The 17902-nt window shown below is 40.2% G+C and overlaps 1 protein-coding gene across 5 annotated transcripts in view; it reads left to right on the forward strand.

Moving 5' to 3' along the window:
• U2SURP (U2 snRNP associated SURP domain containing) overlaps positions 1-17248 on the forward strand; it is a 65539-nt gene extending 48291 nt beyond the window's left edge. For all 5 annotated transcript variants that reach the window (XM_024214829.2, XM_024214831.2, XM_024214832.2 and 2 more), the window contains 8 exons: positions 455-611; positions 1101-1196; positions 2883-2949; positions 6266-6428; positions 8087-8197; positions 12856-12974; positions 13812-13988; positions 15753-17248. In XM_024214829.2, coding sequence (XP_024070597.1) covers positions 455-611; positions 1101-1196; positions 2883-2949; positions 6266-6428; positions 8087-8197; positions 12856-12974; positions 13812-13988; positions 15753-15891 — 1029 coding nt within the window. In that variant the 3' untranslated portion in view covers positions 15892-17248. The remainder of the gene's footprint in view (positions 1-454; positions 612-1100; positions 1197-2882; positions 2950-6265; positions 6429-8086; positions 8198-12855; positions 12975-13811; positions 13989-15752) is intronic.
• Positions 17249-17902: the final 654 nt, after the last annotated feature.

The raw sequence follows: 17902 nt of genomic DNA on the forward strand, positions 1-17902 counted from the left end.
ATCTTTCATATATCTGAAGTCAGGTGCACAGCTGTGTGTGTCCTTCAGTGAATTAATGCATTTGCCTCATGAGCCAAACCTGTACTTTATGTATGTGTTTCATCCTCCTTTCCTTTGGATATGGATATTGCAGAACTCTTAAGTAATGTGTGGAAAAATTTCATCTTCCTAGTTTTGTATGAGATAATTTAGTCACTTCTATTGAAATTACACAGCAGTGTAGGGAGCAAATATCAGTTTAGAGTAATGCACTAATATATGTGCTACCAGGAACACTTTGTTATTTTCTATTTAAGATGTGTTTGAAGCTATAACTAAAAAAAAAAAATCCAGCAAGTAAGTAAATGTTACCTGAAATGAATTAGAGAAATTAAAGTAAACAATTTAGATCACTCATTGGGCAGCCCCTAGCTGAAGGAATTTAAGTATTTACCATAAATGTATTTGCCTACAGGAAGTACCAGATGATCTTGATGGAGCTCCCATTGAGGAAGAACTTGATGGTGCACCACTGGAAGATGTTGATGGAATTCCTATTGATGCTGCTCCGATAGATGATCTTGATGGAATCCCTATTAAATCGCTTGATGATGATCTTGACGGTGTACCTTGTAAGTTCAACTTCTAATTTTGGAATTCTAGGTTTCCTGATATAATGTACTTAATGCTGATAAGGAGCTTGACTTGAAAAGGTTAATAGCCTGGTGCCCCATTGTAAACTTGAATTTCAAAATGAAGTACATTTAAAAAATTGAGCAGCAACAAGGAATAAGACAGAGTATTTAACAAGTACAATGTTGAGTTCATGATTGACTCTATTTTTAATCTTATGATGTCAACAAAATTAATTTATAATTTGTTTTTAGATTGTAATCTCTTGGGGCAGGGACCATGACTCCCTAAATGTTTGTGCAATGCCTACCATGTTCGGGCCCCAATCCTGATCCTTTTGGGTGTTAATAGTGATACAAATAATAAATAAGATGGCACAAGGCACTTAAATATTTTATTACACTGCAAATGCCCTAATAAAATTCAGCGTTTAAATCTACTGAGAGAACTTTGGACAACGATTTTCTTAATATTTTTTTCCTCAACAGTGGATACTTCTGAAGAGTCTAAAAAGAATGAGCCCATATTCAAAGTTGCTCCTTCAAAATGGGAAGCAGTGGATGAAGCAGAATTGGAAGCTCAGGGTTAGTTTAAAAAAACGTTTAAAATTGAGGCACTTTTGTAAGTAAATTGGAAGTTTAATGTTTTACTTCATTGTTACTTGGCCACTTTTCATGGACACTTGTAAGTAAGCTATCTAAAACTATTCATGCAGTTTAAATACTTTCAATGATAACCGCTTCCTTCACAGAAAATTATAACTGAAGTAAATTGAGCTTTGTTCTGCATCTGTTTTTCATACTTTAGTAACGTCAATTTTAAAAATCTTCCCTGCATAACAAATAAATATTGGAAAACATTTAGTGATATCTACAGATTACCCATTCCCAAATCTTTATTCTAAGGATAAAATGTTTAAAGAGCACTCAGATTTCCAGTTTCAAAAGTTATGCAAGTACTTTGGCTCCGAAGTCCCATTGATTGCTATTGAGACTTAGGCTTATAAGTGCCTATATCACTTTTGTAAATGGGACTTAGACTTCTGAAAGTTACTCAGGTGCTTTTGAAAATTTTACCCTAAGTGTGCTGTGTTGTCATTAAATAATAAATCAGAAATATATTTAACTATTCTGATGAAGTGCAGATTTGAGTAAAGATGTACCGTACATACTCGATCATAAGCCGGTTCGTTTATAAACTGACCCCCGCAAGATGGATAAGTAAAAATGGCAAATTTTTATGACCCATTCATAAGCTGACCCTATAATTCAGGGGTCAGCAAACTTTGGCTCCTGGCCCATCAGGATAAGCCGTTGGCGGGCCAAGACGGTTTGTTTACCTTGAGTGTCCACAGGCACGGAGGTAAACCTAAGTAAACAAAATGTCCCAGCCCACCAGTGGCTTACCCTGATGAGCCAGGAAAGCAACTGGCGGGGAAATTTTGGGGGATGGGGAGGGGAGAAGCTGGGGGTCAGGGGAGTAATCCCTGTGACCACCCCCCACATGACCCCACCCCTAACCCAGGACCTCCCCACATAACCCCTCCCCCAGCCCAGGACCCCCACACTCTCCCCATTCCATCCCTTCCTACCTTACCTTGGGCGGGCCAGGGGAGGATGTCTCTGACCTGGGCAGAGCTGCTCCGGCAGGCTGGGCGGTGCAGCTGCAGCCTGCCAGTCCCGGAGCTGCAGCTGCTTCAGAGGCTGGGGGGAGAGCAGCGTGGCCAGAAGAGGAGAGACTCTGGCCCCCCCTCTTCTCTTCTGACTCTGTTGGCTGTGCTGCCTCTCCTTGCCCCCTCTGTTTTTTTTTTTTTTTTTGGGGTGGGGAAGGCTTTGTCCCACCTCTCACCCTCTCTATACACCTCTACCCTGATATAATGCTGTCCTCGGGAGCCAAAAAATCTTACCGCATTATAGGTGAAACCGCGATATATCAAATTTGCTTTGATCCGCCGGAGTGCACAGCCCCGCCACCCCGGAGCACTGCTTTACCGCGTTATATCCAAATTCGTGTTAGATCAGGTCGCGTTATATCGGGGTAGAGGTGTACCCGTTCATAAGCCGACGCCCTTCTCCGATGCTTCCCTTTTTTACTAGAAAAATTTGGCTTATGAACGAGTGTATACGGTAATTCATTTCCATTAAGAGGGGATATTTGTAGTAAACACTGGATGCTACAGTGTTTTGCATTTTATAATATTTACATATGACTGTCAAATTTCAGATGCAGTAATTTTTGTTTGTTTTTAGAACTTTTATTTTTTCTTCCAGCTGTTACAACTTCTAAATGGGAGTTGTTTGACCAGCATGAAGAATCAGAAGAGGAAGAAAATCAAAAGTAAGGCTCTAAATGTTTCTAGTTTACCCATGTAGGCTTCTTTCTGAAAGTTAGGGGCTGCCTTATGGAAGTCTATGGCAAAACTCCCATTGACTTCAGTTGGGCCAGGATTTTCATCCAAGCTGATGTAATAACTTCCTTGGTGTAAGATTACAAATTCTAAACCCTATTCGGGAATTTTTTTGAAATTCAGATTATATTCAGATAATTTTGATAAATTATTATACTTCTGATATAAGATTTCCCCAGTGCATTTACATATACAGTAGTTCATTAGGTTATATGGAGTGTTGTAACAGTTACATGTGACTGGCAAACTAACAGCGTACTGATTTTAGTGTAAAGGTCCTTTCTGAGCCTGGATTTTGGTAGCAAGTATATGTTATCTTTATTGAAGAAAGGCTATATTTAAAATTTTTGTTTATGTAAACAGTACAGTTTTATTTCTAGATTGTATTGAAAGCAATATTTAACATCGTATAACTTAATAAAAATGCATATGTACACTATAATTGTAACTGTGAGAGACCCCGGAACACAGTCTAAAATTACATCATTTTAACTATTCTGCTTACCTTATGTTAGAGTTCCCCAAACTGTGGGGCATACCCCCCTGGGGGTGTACAGAAGAACGTTAAGGGGGACGTGGCTGGGGCCCAGGTCAGCCTCTATTGGGGTGGGGGGGAGGGAGAAGGGGAGAGCGCCACCCAGCTCTGCTCCTGGCCCTGTGCCCGGGGTCCTGGCTGCCAGCCCCTGCCCCCTTACCCATGTCTGCATCTCTCCCCCCCGGAGTCGTGGCCCTGCTCCCAGCCCCGGTTTTGGGGGAGGAGGGGGAGGGGAGTTCGGGCAGGGGTAAGCGGCAGGCGCTAGGTAAAAAATTTGAGGACCACTGCCTTATGCCATGTCTCCTTTAGACCCTTCTTGTTTACAGTGTCACCTGAAAGTGAGAATAGGCGTTCTCATTGCACAGTTGTAGCCAGCATCGCAAGATATTTACGTGCCAGATGCGCTAAAGATTCATATGTCCCTTCACGCTTCAACCACCATTCCAAGGGACATGCGTCCATGCTGATGATGGGTTCTGCTCAATAACAGTCCGAAGCAGTGCGGACTGACGCATGTTCATTTTCATCATCTGAGTCAGATGCCACCAGCAGAAGGTTGATTTTCTTTTTTGGTGGTTCAGGTTCTGTAGTTTCCGCATTGGAGTGTTGCTCTTTTAAGACTTCTGAAAGCATGCGCCACACCTCGTCCCTCTCAGATTTTTGAAGGCACTTCAGATTCTTAAACCTGTAGCTATCTTGAGAAATCTCACATTGGTACCTTCTTTGCGTTTTGTGAACTCTGCAGTGAAAGTGTTCTTAAAATGAACATGTGCTGGGTCATCATCCGAGACTGCTATAATAGGAAATATATGGCAGAATGCGGGTAAAACAGAGCAGGGGACATACAATTCTCTCCCAAGGAGTTCAGTCACAAATTTAATTAATGCATTATTTTTTTAACGAATGTCATCAGCATGGAAGCATGTCCTCTGGAATGATGGTCGAAGCATGAAGGGGCATACGACTATTTAGCTTATCTGGCACGTAAATACCTTGCAGTGCTGGCTACAAAAGTGCCATGCAAATGCCTGTTCTCACTTTCTGGTGACATTGTAAATAAGAAGCGGGCAGCAGTATCTCCTGTAAATGTAAACAAACTTGTTTGTCTTAGCGATTTGGCTGAACAAGAAGTAGGACTGAGTGGACTTGTAGGCTGTGAAGTTTTACATGGTTTTGTTTTTGAGTGCAGTTATGTAACAAAACAAAAAAACCCTACATTTTATGTTGCACTTTCACGACTAGAGATTGCACTACAGTACTTGCATGAGGTGAATTGAAAAATACTACACCTCTACCTCGATATAACGCTGTCCTCGGCAGCCAAAAAATCTTACTGCGTTATAAGTGAAACCGCGTTATATTGAACTTGCTTTGATCCACCGGAGTGCGCAGCCCTGCCCCCCCCAGAGCACTGCTTTACTGCGTTATAGCCGAATTCATGTTATATCGGGTAGTGTTATATCGAGGTAGAGGTGTATTTCTTTTGTTTATCATTTTTACAGTGCAGATATTTGTAATAAAAAATAACTTACACTTTGATTTCAATTAAACACAGAATACAATATATATGACAATGTAGAAGAACATCCAAAATATTTAATACATTTCAATTGGTATTCTATTGCTTAACGCTGCAATTAATTGCGATTAATTTTTTTGAGTTAATCGCGTGAGTTAACTGCAATTAATCGACAGCCCTAGTTAAAATCCAAATTAAATTTGAAAAGAGGGAGAATATGAAAATGTAGATATGAAGCAAGGTTTTTAGCACTGCATACCTTTGTCAATTATTTCTGCATTCCAATTTCATCAGTTATTCTGTATAGTAATATTGTCAGTGGAACTCTTTCAAAAGAAGCTGTATTCAGTAACCCATTAATGTCAAATAATATGTGTCCAATACTACCTGAGGTTTGACATGTGAGACTTGCATAGAGTTATGTGAACCCATCTAAAGGTTCACTTTCTACTTTGAATCAGAAGAGCAGGTAGTAGTTTTCTCATATATATGATTTTCTGGATACTACTAGACCTCATGCAGTGTTATAGTTCTTGAGCAGTCTCTGGTCTTTTGTTCTTTAAGTAGTTTGAGAGCATCAATAATAATGATTACAGCATCTTAGACTGGATTATGTGTTGAGCTGCAGCACTCTAGTGGCGAGTTTGGGAATACCATTATAGAGTCTGATACTTCTGATGTCTGTTCCCAGGACTGTGTGAAGAAATGTAAAAACAGAATACTTTTATTTTGTTTTGGAACTAACTACGTTTGAAGAAGCAAAAATTGCATCACTAGCCTGATCCTGTAAATAGTGTTGGGTCACTATTTTTAGCTTCATAATGATCAGAATAATTATGGACTAAGTGACTGAGTTCGTATAGTTTTTGAAGTGCTTTGTTGAGATGCATTTAGTGTACAGTGTAAAATAACTGAAGCCTAAATGTACGTTTTATAAAATAAAAAAAAAAAAAGACAGTATTAGGGTAGCTACCTCATGCACCTGGTCAATTTCTGACACAGTACACCATTAAATTGCAAGTTTAGGTGTATCAGTTATAAGATTAACTTATCTAGAAATCTGCAGAAATACAGACCTAAGACTGTAAGAAATACAGACATTTCAAAAAGTAAGATTTGTAATGTTCAAGCAAATTATTGCATCAAGTAGATATCTGTATACTAATTGATTTTGTTCTCTTGCCCTTTAAAGTCAGGAAGAAGAAAGCGAAGATGAGGAGGATACTCAGAGTTCTAAATCAGAAGAGCAGCATATGTACTCCAATCCCATCAAAGAAGAAATGCCTGAATCCAAGTCATCAATCAAGTACTCTGAAATGAGTGAAGAAAAGCGCGCCAAACTCAGAGAAATTGAGGTCAGTGTTAAAAAATAAATAATAAAAAAAAAATGGATTTATATCAAAAATATAGTTGTTTTATATTTTGAATTAAATAATTCTAATCCTGCAGTATGGATTCTCCTAAATTCATTCTATTTTATAGGAGTTATATGTACTTAGGAATATCCACCCACAAAAATGCATTAAAGAATGAAAAATGGGGGCATGAAGGGTCACATGAAGTACAGCCCTATTCTTCAGTTCTGTTGTTTTGTTTTCCTTCCATGCCACCACCCGCCTCAGCTTGCTCCTTGATCCTTCCTTCACCTCTTCTGGCAGGTGGGGAATTTAACTGACCATCTTAGTTCAGCATGTAGTACTTGCTCCTTCTCCCTTCCTCCTCCAAACAGAGTTGCAAAAATATCTGCTGAGCTTGGGGAGCACAGATTGTCTCTAGCCCCTCTTCTCTCACACACCTGTAAGTGGCTGATCGGCTGAAGAGCTAAGTGGGAGTGGAACTAAAGGCCCTTACTCAGCATGGGCTCAATCAGCAATGGGGGGCTTTTCGTTGCAGGTTCAATACAAAAATGCATGGGCAGGCTTAAAACTGCACCATTTTCTCGAACTTTTATTCAGTTTAAAGCCCTGTGAATCGGGCTGTGATACTTTGACAAGAAATAAAAAAGACATTACAAGGGGTGGGAAGAGATGGAGTGGGGGCAGGGCCAGGGGTTGAGCAGTGAGCACCCCCTGGCACATTGGAAAGTTGGCACCTGTAGCTCTAGCCCCGGAGTCGGTGTCTGTACAAGGAGCCGCATATTAACTTCTGAAGAGCCACATGTGGCTCCGGAGCCACAGGTTGGCCACCCCTGGCTTAATGATTCAGTGCTTCTTATATGCAGAAACTGAATAGTGTTAAATTAAGGCTTTAGAAAAAGGTGAGAAGTTGGAGTAAAGTTTTATGGTCTGAACCAGTTTGATGGAAAGTTTAACGTGCAAAGAAAAAAATGAAGTTCCTCACAGGAAAAATCCCAAAGACTCCCTGGCTACTACTGTGACTCGTGGTGGAGGTACCATCACAGTAAGGATGACATTACTTATAGCAGTGCTAATGAGCTGAATGTCACTACTGTAATGGACAGTGTATGAAAGAATATTTACATCATTAAAATAATCCGTCTTGAAAGTGAATCTTTACCAAAACATCCCAAAAGAAAAGGATAATTTTGGCTTGTGTATCACAAACACTTCATTTCAGTCAGATAGAATTTGGGGTTAAATGGAAAAAAGACAATTTCTAAGAAAACCTGCAAATGAGAGGTTGAAACAGGGTATGGTAACAGTAAACTTTCATTTGCAGTGTTCCAAGAGAGATTTTAGGGTGTAGCAAAATCAAATGATGGACACTAATTGAGTAGAGGTTTCAGTGGTAGCCATGAATAACTGTAAACAAATGTGTCTTTATTTAGTTCTTAAGTGTGTAAACAGTTGCATGAGACTAAGGTCAAATACACAATTTCACCACTTTGATGTTGATGTCCTTTCATATGTGACACTTGTACATTTAATATTGAGAGAACAAAATACACAAATAATTCATTTCAACCAAGTTTCATTTTCAGCCAGTTGTCTAAAACCTGTGAATACTAAATCCAAAAAAAATGTATTTTAAATGGTGGTTATTAATTTTGCAGCTTAAGGTCATGAAATTTCAAGATGAGTTGGAGTCTGGAAAAAGACCCAAGAAACCAGGCCAGAGTTTTCAGGAACAGGTTGAACACTATAGAGACAAACTTCTTCAGAGGGTAAGAAATGTTCTTTATTTATTCAATATTGATTTTAGATTTCAGATTTAGTGTTGCACTAAGGTTATGTATTAACAAGTGCATTTAGTTGACATTCCCCTGTATTGTTAAATTAAGTGTTTCAATCCAAGTACAGTTCATTGTGATTTGGTTCCTTGCCATCAGAATGTGTTGAGAAGAAAACACTCAACAGTTAAAGCTCTAACAGTAAATTTATTTTGGGGGAAAAAACAATGCATAGAAAAATAGTGCTGCCAAAAAATAGCTTGTAGCGCAGGGGTAGGCAAACTTTTTGGCCTGAGGGCCACATCAGGGTTCCAAAACTGTATGGAGGTCTGGGTAGGGAAGGCTGTGCCTCCCCAAACAGCCTGCCCCCTCTTACTTCCTGCCCCCTGACTGCCCCCCTCAGAACCCGCGACCCATCCAATCCCCCCTGCTCCTTGTCCCCTGACCGCCCCCTCCTGGGACCCGTCCCCTGACCGTCCCCCCCACCCTCCCGGAACCCGTCCCCCATCCAACCCCCCTGTCCCCTGACTGCTTCAACCCCTATCCACATCCCCGCCACCTGACAGGGCCCCCGGGACTCCGACGCCTATCCAACCCCTCCGCCCCATCCAACCGCCCCCTGTCCCCTGACTGCCCCGCCCCTTATCCAACCCCGCCTGCTCCCCGCCCTGTTACCATGCTGCTCAGAGCACAAGGACTGGCAGCCGCGCCGCCCGGCCGGAGCCTGCCACACAGTGTAGAGCACCGGGGCAGGCCGGCGGCTCTCACAGCTGTGCTGCCCAGCAGGAGCTCGCAGCCCTGCCTCCCAGAGCGCTGGCGGCACAGCGAGCTGAGGCTGCAGGGGACGGGCCGGGGGCTAGCATCCCCAGCTGGGAGCTCAAGGGCCGGGCAGGAGGGTCCTGCCGGCCGGATGTGGCCTGCGGGCTGCGGTTTGCCCACCTCTGTTGTAGCGAATCAGTAAAGAAGTTTGAGAGGGTCAGACCTTATTGAGTATATAAAACAAGGTAGACTGGCTTGAGTGGGAAAACATCTTCAGTTTACACTTAAAGGTGTTTTCCAGATTTTTGACTATTCTGTTGGTAAATTGATAAAAACTTCATTTTGTCAAATGCTTCCAAATAGCGAGAGAGAGAATGGCATTCAGGACACACATTACTCGAAACTCCTCTAGTTTCCCTACACCTCAGTTTGTTCTAGCTAACTCCAGCTTTGAGTTTGCACCCCAGAATGAATCATTCTGCAACATTACCACTACCGTTAGTCCTCTGTGGCCTCCAGAGCCGAGTCAGAGGAGCTCTGAAAGTTCTACGTTACAGAATTTTTAAAATATATCCAAAACAATATAAAAATTGAACTTCTCAAAAACTTGGCATGTAACTGAAAAACACTTTTAACCTGAGCTTCTCTGGTCTGACTCCACAGTCTGAGTTCTAGTAATGATGGTTGTCAGGCTGTCTGGAGTGGCTCACGAGTGTAAGTACCAATTTCAGGGCAGACTGTGAGGAAGCAGCGCACAGACCCCAAACAGATTGTGAGTTCTATACTTGGAGTTCATCAGGAGTTCATACTTGATACTTGATTGAAGCGCTATAACAGCCTTAACATGGAGTCGCAGACGGTCCCCTTGGGTACTCGGTCTATCTTGCCACTCAGGCAAGCTTGCCTTTGTGATAGATGGTCCCTTACACCCAAAATCACAATAATATTTAGTTTACTCCCAGTTCCAAAGGACCAGTCACTTACCCCAGGTCAGCCTCACCCTAGAGCTCTCACCAAAGACAACACTTGTAGCCAATCCTATTATAAACTGACTAAAGATTTATGAACTAAGAAAAGTAATGAGAGTTATTTACAAAGTTAATGCAGGTAAACACACACAAACAAGTTAGTCTTAGGTTCCAAACAGGAATAGAAGCTGTTGTAGTGTGCAAGCTCTGGCATGTCTACGCAGCAAGTAGACACCTGCGGCTGGCCTGTGCCAGCAGGCTCGGGCTGCAGGGCTGTTTGAGTGCATACTTCTGGGCTCAGAGGGTCCCAGAGCTTGGGCTTTAGCCATAGCCTTAGAAATCTGCACAGCAATGAAACAGCCCTGCAGCCCAAGCCCTGCGAGCCACAGTCAGCTGGCATGGGCTAGCTTGGGTATCTAGTTGCTGTGTAGATGTACTCTGTATGTTCTTTAGGGCTGACCCAGGCCAAGCCCTGGGGCCCTCTTGCTTATGCTTGCAAATCGTCTCACCTCAGATTTCAAGCAGCACAGAGTTACTGTTCCTTTTTCCAGGGGTTTTTATTCCCTTCCCCCAGAGTTCAAGCTGATGGGATGAGTCCACCTGCATGCCTCCTCTTCTTTGGTGTGTTGGGGGAAGCAATCAACAAAGTCCTTGTTCTTCGATGTTTCACAATGGCTCATTTGGTTTCAGTGGGCCTTCTTGGTGGGCAGGACCTAACACCTTCTGTAAGAAACTAGCATTTCTACATTAATTAATACTCCTTTCCTGTTTGAAGACTTACACAATTACAGAGGTTTACAATGCATAAAACATAGGATACAGATATTATAAGTAAGATTAATACATGCAGCATCCTGCAAGCATTCCATAAAGACTAAACACATTTATAATAAATCTAATACCTATTTTAAAAGTACTAACAGGTGAACCAGACTGGTTTTCAGCTATGCATTTGTCAGTGTTCAGTGGGGCCTAGGAGCCTTGGTGTGAGCTGGCACTTGGTCTGCCAGCATCACCCATGGTGTTACAGAATTATTGCTTCTGGCATGTCACAGCAAAGCTTGGAACTACCCATACAATTTATTGGAAGCTAAACATAAATGTAGTAATTTGTGTTGAGTGCTTCTCTGACTCTCTTCCTTTGGGGCATTCAGCACACAAATGTAAGGGTAACTCACTTAAAAATAGATTTGCAGGTCACCTTTAGGAAAGAGACCTGTCAAAGTCCAGAATGGTGATCTGTGGAGGAAATATACACATCTGGAGAATGACAGTAGCTGTTGGTGCTTTGTGTTTGAAACCAGTAACTTCTGTTTTAAATGTAGTTGACATTTAAAGAGTCTTTCTTACTCTGTCTTAGCTATAATTGGAGAGAGAAGTGGTGTTTATCTTGTGTAGCAAGAGTGATGTATGTAGTAAAAAGGAGTTATTTAAAAAAATAAAATCACAACCCAGATAACCTTGTCAGATGCTGTGTGTGTTCTGCAATGGCTTGATCTTGATTGGCGTTCATTCTAGCAGTTTGTAAGCATAGATTTCTGTCATTAGCTGGCTTTGTTCTTTTTTTAATTTTCATTAAATTATAAATATGTAAATAAAATGTAAAAAAAATATAAATTATAAATATTAAATATGGCAATTATAACTGATGTTCTTTACAACACTGGCATCCAGGGAGTGCAGTTTTTCTCTATTTGGTGAATAATTCTTTTCTTTGGGTTTGCTGCTAAATAAACCGAGCAGCTCTGCAAAAGAGTAGTGCATAAATGGCTGATTTGCAGTTAGTGCATTAAGCTTTGAGATGGTTGCCCTTTTCTGCCTATTTAATTTACAATAAATGAGCATTTCTAAGGTAAAGTTACCTCATAGTATGTCAATCAGTTTGAGAAAATAGAAGTGTTTAGCTGTTTAACAGCTTCATTGTTGCTAAATGCTCCAGGTCTGTCCAGCTGAAACTAGTCTGCTGTACTACCAAATGTGCCAGGTAGCCCATTAACAATCCATTGACTTCAGTGGAATGATAGTGTGTAATTGCAAGGTTAATGCTTTAACTGTAATTATTTCATATTTAAAAGATGCGACATTAGAAATAATATAGTTGTCCTGGGATTTACTGTAATGTAGAACATTATCTTTCTGAGATATCTAAGCATTTGTATTATAATGGTTTCTCAAAAGTCAGTCCATTTGAGTTCCTGGGCTGCTTTATTAGCATCTATAATTATGGTGCTGCCATGCAGCACTTAGTGTTATCTCAGCATCTGGAGTGCTTCATCATCCTTTCATGATATAGAGTATAGTAGAATTTTCCTAACTACAGAGGGAATTTTGAAATAACAAAAATGTAGACATGGTGTTGAAGCCCACATTTTATCTTGTTTCAGTACCTATGCTCAAACTCACTAATTGTATAGTCCCGTCTCCTGTAATCCGGGGGAGAGAGACGAGATCCAGCTGGCAAAATTTAACTACACATGTTCAGCCATCAACCTGTATTGTCTTCTTTTTAATTTTATTGTTGGTGCATACATACACTGTTACAGGGAGGAGTGGGGACTGGTACAGTACTTTGATTTCATTTTTCTATAACATTGGATAAATAGTCATAAGGTAGTCTATAGTTTCATTTTCAAGACGGGGGCCAGAATGTGTATATTTAAGTAGGTAGAGGTACCCTCTTACTCCTGAAAATGGAAATTTAGAAAATTTTGGTGTTAAGATGTTGTTTAAATTTTCTGAAACCTATCGGTAAAAGTAAATGTAAGATTTGTGGGTTGGTGTAACCATTATTTTCTCCTGCTCCCCAGATTCAAATGTTGATCCTGTCCCTCCAAACTTGTAACCCAATAGCGGATACACTGGATACCTTTTCTCTGTATCATAGAACAAATCTTACCTAAATCTCAGTTGTTTTTAATAACTCAGGAAAAAGAAAAGGAGCTGGAAAGAGAACGAGAGAGAGACAAGAAAGACAAGGAAAAATCTGAATCCAGATCCAAAGACAAGAAGGAAAAAGAAGAATGTACACCAACAAGAAAAGAAAGGTGCAGCTTTTATTCTGTCCCAGAGCACATGGAAGCCACTTGTGTAATAGCTTTGTAGACAATATTAGACTTTAGATTAAATTGTATTTGTAGTTTTTGCTGTAATAAAGGAATTCAGCTATTTAAAATTTAATCTGATTGTAGGACAGTAAAAGACAGGATTCTGAGTTTAACAGATCTTGTATTCTAATCTGCCCAAACCACTCCTCAAGTAACTTTCTGAACCTTTTGTTTCAGTCAACGCATCTGGAAAAATGGGTACAAATAGGACCTCTATGAAAACAATGCACTGTGTTTAGCTGTGATTTTAGGAATAAGTTAACTGCGAAATAACTTTTTGGTCTGAAAACTGGACCTAAAACTAAATTACGTAGGAAAAATAAATTGCTCTGGTCTAAATATTCTTCACCTCATTACGAAAGTATAAACAGTTTAAATTGTACAGTAGCTTTTAGTCTTCGTGCTGGCCCTCTACTAACATATGTGTTTAGCTGGAGTTTTGGCACTAGCTCAGTAAGCATAGCTGCATTATTTGTAACTTGTGTTGCTTTTTCAAGAACTTGTAGCAATGTTGTATTTAATTGCAACTTTGTCACCAATCCATAAACAGGGATCAGTCATAGGTTGTAGTTTGTGACCCAGATAAAAAGTCTGATCAAGTACAGACTGACCTATTTGGAAGCTGTGATTTTAAAAAAAGTTAGCACTACGCTATTTTTAAGGAATGAATGAAACTGCATATTAAATTGGCAAAGAATCTATACAAATGGAGGGAATTCCTTTTTGTAGGGGTGTGTGTATGTGTGTAAATTTATTATTTTTGGTTATCTTACAAAGGAAAAGACGACACAGTACATCTCCCAGTCCATCTCGCAGCAGTGGCAGTAGACGAGCAAAATCCCCATCACCAAAATCAGAGCGCTCAGAGCGATCTGAAAGATCCCACAAAGAGACCTCGCGTTCCAGGTCATCTCACAAAGATTCTCCTAGAGATGTCAGTAAAAAAGCCAAAAGGTAAGCTAGGCATCCCTTCTGGAAATCTACCCTAAATTATACAAGGCAGCAGTACCAATAAACTATATGATTCAAGGTCCTTCCTTTGCCCAATGCCAAACTACAATAATAATCCCCCAGTTCTGGGATTGACAACAGAGCCTCCTTTGCACACATCACCACAGTATTAACGATTATTCATTATCTTTCATGTCATGTTTGAGAAATGCAACTTAAGCGAAGATTCTCACTGGTGAGAGCCCTGGTGTAGACACAAGTTTTGGTGGTTTATGGAAGACGTTTTAGCAGTGTAATGAAGAAAACCACTGTTGCCTTGTCTACACTAGGTCTTTCAATGTTGGGGAATTACTTCCTAAATTCCCTACTCTAGATATGGCGTAACAGTATCCTATTGCTGCTATCACCAAAATAGTGGTCTCTGGCTTATGCTATGCATGAGATCAGATATATTTCTCATTAATATTTTATGTGGTTTGTGGTGTCCTGTTTGCATTCCAAAACTCAAGATTGCTCTGAAAGTCTAGATTGCTATACTCATGCATTTTGCTGTAGTCATGTTACTGAAGTTTCAGCTTCTACTATTAGTGACTCGGCAGAGAAGAGAAAAATTGTTATGGTGCATTATATTTGTGATGTTTCTTCTTCAAGCAAAAGTAAGCACCTCCTTGTAGAGAAAGTTAGCAATTATATTAAACCAGAAAGTTGTTTTGGGATAATTACATCTTTCTACAGAGTTCATGCAGTGGTCATATAGCCTGATGAGGCATGAAATCAATTTAGATTAGATGAGATTAATCATGTGCATTAAGAGTGGACCAGATGGTGCAGTAGGTTTATTCATTATCCATTTGTCCGTAGACTCCTGGGTTTGGTCACAACCCATGAACATGTTTGGTTAGAATGCTAGATATTTTCCAGCTCAACACAATTTAGCATAATTGCATGGAATAGAAACGAGCAATGTTGGAATAAATTGGTGTTAACGCAAAGACTAAGGTGCATTTGCAGAACCATGTAGGAAAGCTTGTACATTATTTGCCTGCTTTAAGTGACGCTGATTGGTGCTGTTTTTCTTATACTTTCTGAGCACTGAAACTGAGTCAGTGCACGTACCATGAGGGGAGAAATTGTACATGCTAACTGATGTGTCTAGATAACAAGTCAGTAATTTCTGTTTACAAATGACAAAGTAGAACTCCCTTTATCCGAGCCTCCATTATCCGTCTCTCCATATTAACCACCAGCACACACACAGGAATATGGGAAATTGATGCTTCAGCCCCTGGTAGTGGGGCCCAATGTAGTGTGGGGCCCTGGGCAATTGCAACAAAAAGGTTGAGAAACATTGCTGTAGATGGTCCCTATAATGTTTACACTCTTTACTCTTTAACCCTGAACGTGATCAATACCTGTACAACTTGTTAAAAACTCATGTTGGTTTTCTTGTTAACAAATGAACAAAACATTGTTTGCAAGAACTAGGGGTTTGTATGTTCTGTTAAGTAGATAAGAAGGGGGGCATGTTTTAATGCTTCTCTGGGAGGGGTCAGCTCATTTAAAAGCAACTCCATATCTTAAAATGATTGCCCATTTTCCTCATTATCCGAATTTTTGATTATCTGATCTGGCTCTCCCAATTAAATCGGCTAAACAGAGTATTATTCTGTATTTTATTCTAAAGTAGATCAGAGGAAAGAGCCATATAGCTGCAGAAAAAAAGCGAAGGAATTATCTATCAGTATGTAATGAAACTTTATTTTTCAGGTCACCATCTGGCTCAAGGACACCCAAAAGATCAAGAAGGTCACGATCCAGGTCCCCTAAAAAGTCAGGGAAAAAATCCAGGTCGCAGTCCCGTTCTCCACACAGATCTCACAAGAAGTCAAAGAAAAGCAAACACTGACAAAATGTTCATATTTTTTATGATGCTGTCACTTATTGGAAATGCGGTTTTGTTTTTGTGCCTGAACAGTCTGTTTAAAAAACAAAAAAATCAAACAAAAAAGCATTCCTGAATTTTTTGTGAATGCATGTGTATACTCATGAGTAACTGCATCTGTAGACCTGTCATTGTTTTATATTGTACAAAATATCTTCATTGTGACTATTTCCCCAAATGAAACATTTTTGTGTTTAGAGATTTCATCAGAAATGTGTGTATCTGATCTGCTGGCAGTAGTGATATTTTTGTTTTAGAATGTTGTGACATAGCAAAAATAACACAAATGTTTTCCCCTTTTTGTAGCTTTGACAATTTGAATTAGATTTCAAATAAAATCTGAACAGAAATTTAAAACGTGGTTTTCTTGCCCCACTTATGACACAGATCTTTAAAGGCATTCATAGTTTGTTTGGAAGTACTGTGTATTTCAGACATACTATGCTGTTTAAAATCTTTCTTCAGTGGAATATACGACATCAACAGCTGTGGTCCTTTTTTGTTAGTTTGAATATCAAAAGAAAAGCACCTTTGAATCCAGCTGATGGATGTAATTTCCCATTGTGATGCTTAATGTAGGAGCATTTGACCAGTTTGGTGCCTACAGCTGGGCACATTAAAAGTTCTGATGTACTAGAGATGTTACCAGTTCTGTTGGTATTTCTCTATTTTAAGTATGGGGAATATTTCTGAAATCAAAGTGAATTTTAAGTGTAGGGATAATATGTGCAATGATGCATCTATAAGCCACATTAGTGGCATGCCTTGGGAACAATGAAAGGAAAAAAGGCCAAAGGCTGAATGATTGTCCTCAAGAAATATAGTTACGATTGCAGCATATAGTACATTCTGATTTGTTTTTCTAAAGTGGATTTTTATTCCTAAAGCAGAGCTTTTACATTACATGTTTTTTTATTGACTATATTTCCCAATTGTGAAAACTGTTCAAAATAGATTAGAAGAAATTAATTTTTTATCAACTTGTTTTTTTTTTTATTTAATCATATGTTTGAACCAAACAACTGTAACTTTTTCTTCATTTTAGATTTTCGCCTCCTTTACTCTGCTCTTTAGGCCTTGATGTAACTTTAAATCTCTTCAGCTTGGTCTGCAACACTTAACTTTCTTTTTTTACGGGGGGAAAAAAAAAAAACAGGAGGGTTCAGTGTTAATACTTGGAGGCGTGGGTGGATTGTAATAAAAATGTAAAATAAAAAAGGGACCTGGCCTCCTGTGAACTGTTTCTGAAAGCCAAAGCTGTGCTTATTGCATCCATGGAGTGCTAGATGACCTATTATTATGCTGGTGTACTTATGGCTTTTAAAGTCTGAACTTTAAAAAAGGGGGGGAAATTGTATACTACTTGTATGCCTCTAGTCAGCTTAAGATGCTGAAGACAGTTGCAAATACAGGATCTAAAAATCTTTATTAAAACCTTTATATTTGGCCCTTAATCTTTCCTCCTCTCTTCCCATTGGAGTCTTTGAGTTAGTGATAATTAAATTAATGTAAATGTGATTTAGAGGTAAAGCATTACTGAAGCTTGTCCTGACAGCCTAGGAACTGAAGGAGACATTCTAGACCAGGGATCGGCAACGTTTGGCCCGCAGCCCACCAGGGTAAGCCCTCTGGTGGTCCAGGCCAGTTTGTTTACTTGCTGCATCCGCAGGTTCGGCTGATCGCGGCTCCCGCTGGCCGCGGTTCGCCGCTGCAGGCCAATGGGAGCTGCGGGAAGCGGCGCGGGATGAGGGATGTGCTGGCTGCGGCTTCCCGCAGCCCCCATTGGCTTGCAGCGGCAGGTAAACAAATAAAAGTGGGAACCGCGATCGGCCGAACCTGCGGACATGGCAGGTAAACAAACCAGCCCGGCCCACCAGGGGGCTTACACTGGCGGGCCGCGTGCCAAATGTTGCCGATCCCTGTTCTAGACCCTTAAATATAAAGAGAATAAATGTGTGCAATGAAGGCTTTCTTG

This window comes from Terrapene carolina, unplaced genomic scaffold, assembly GCF_002925995.2.
Source record: "Terrapene carolina triunguis isolate 2854851 unplaced genomic scaffold, T_m_triunguis-2.0 Scaffold88, whole genome shotgun sequence".
Classification (NCBI taxonomy): domain Eukaryota; kingdom Metazoa; phylum Chordata; order Testudines; family Emydidae; genus Terrapene; species Terrapene triunguis.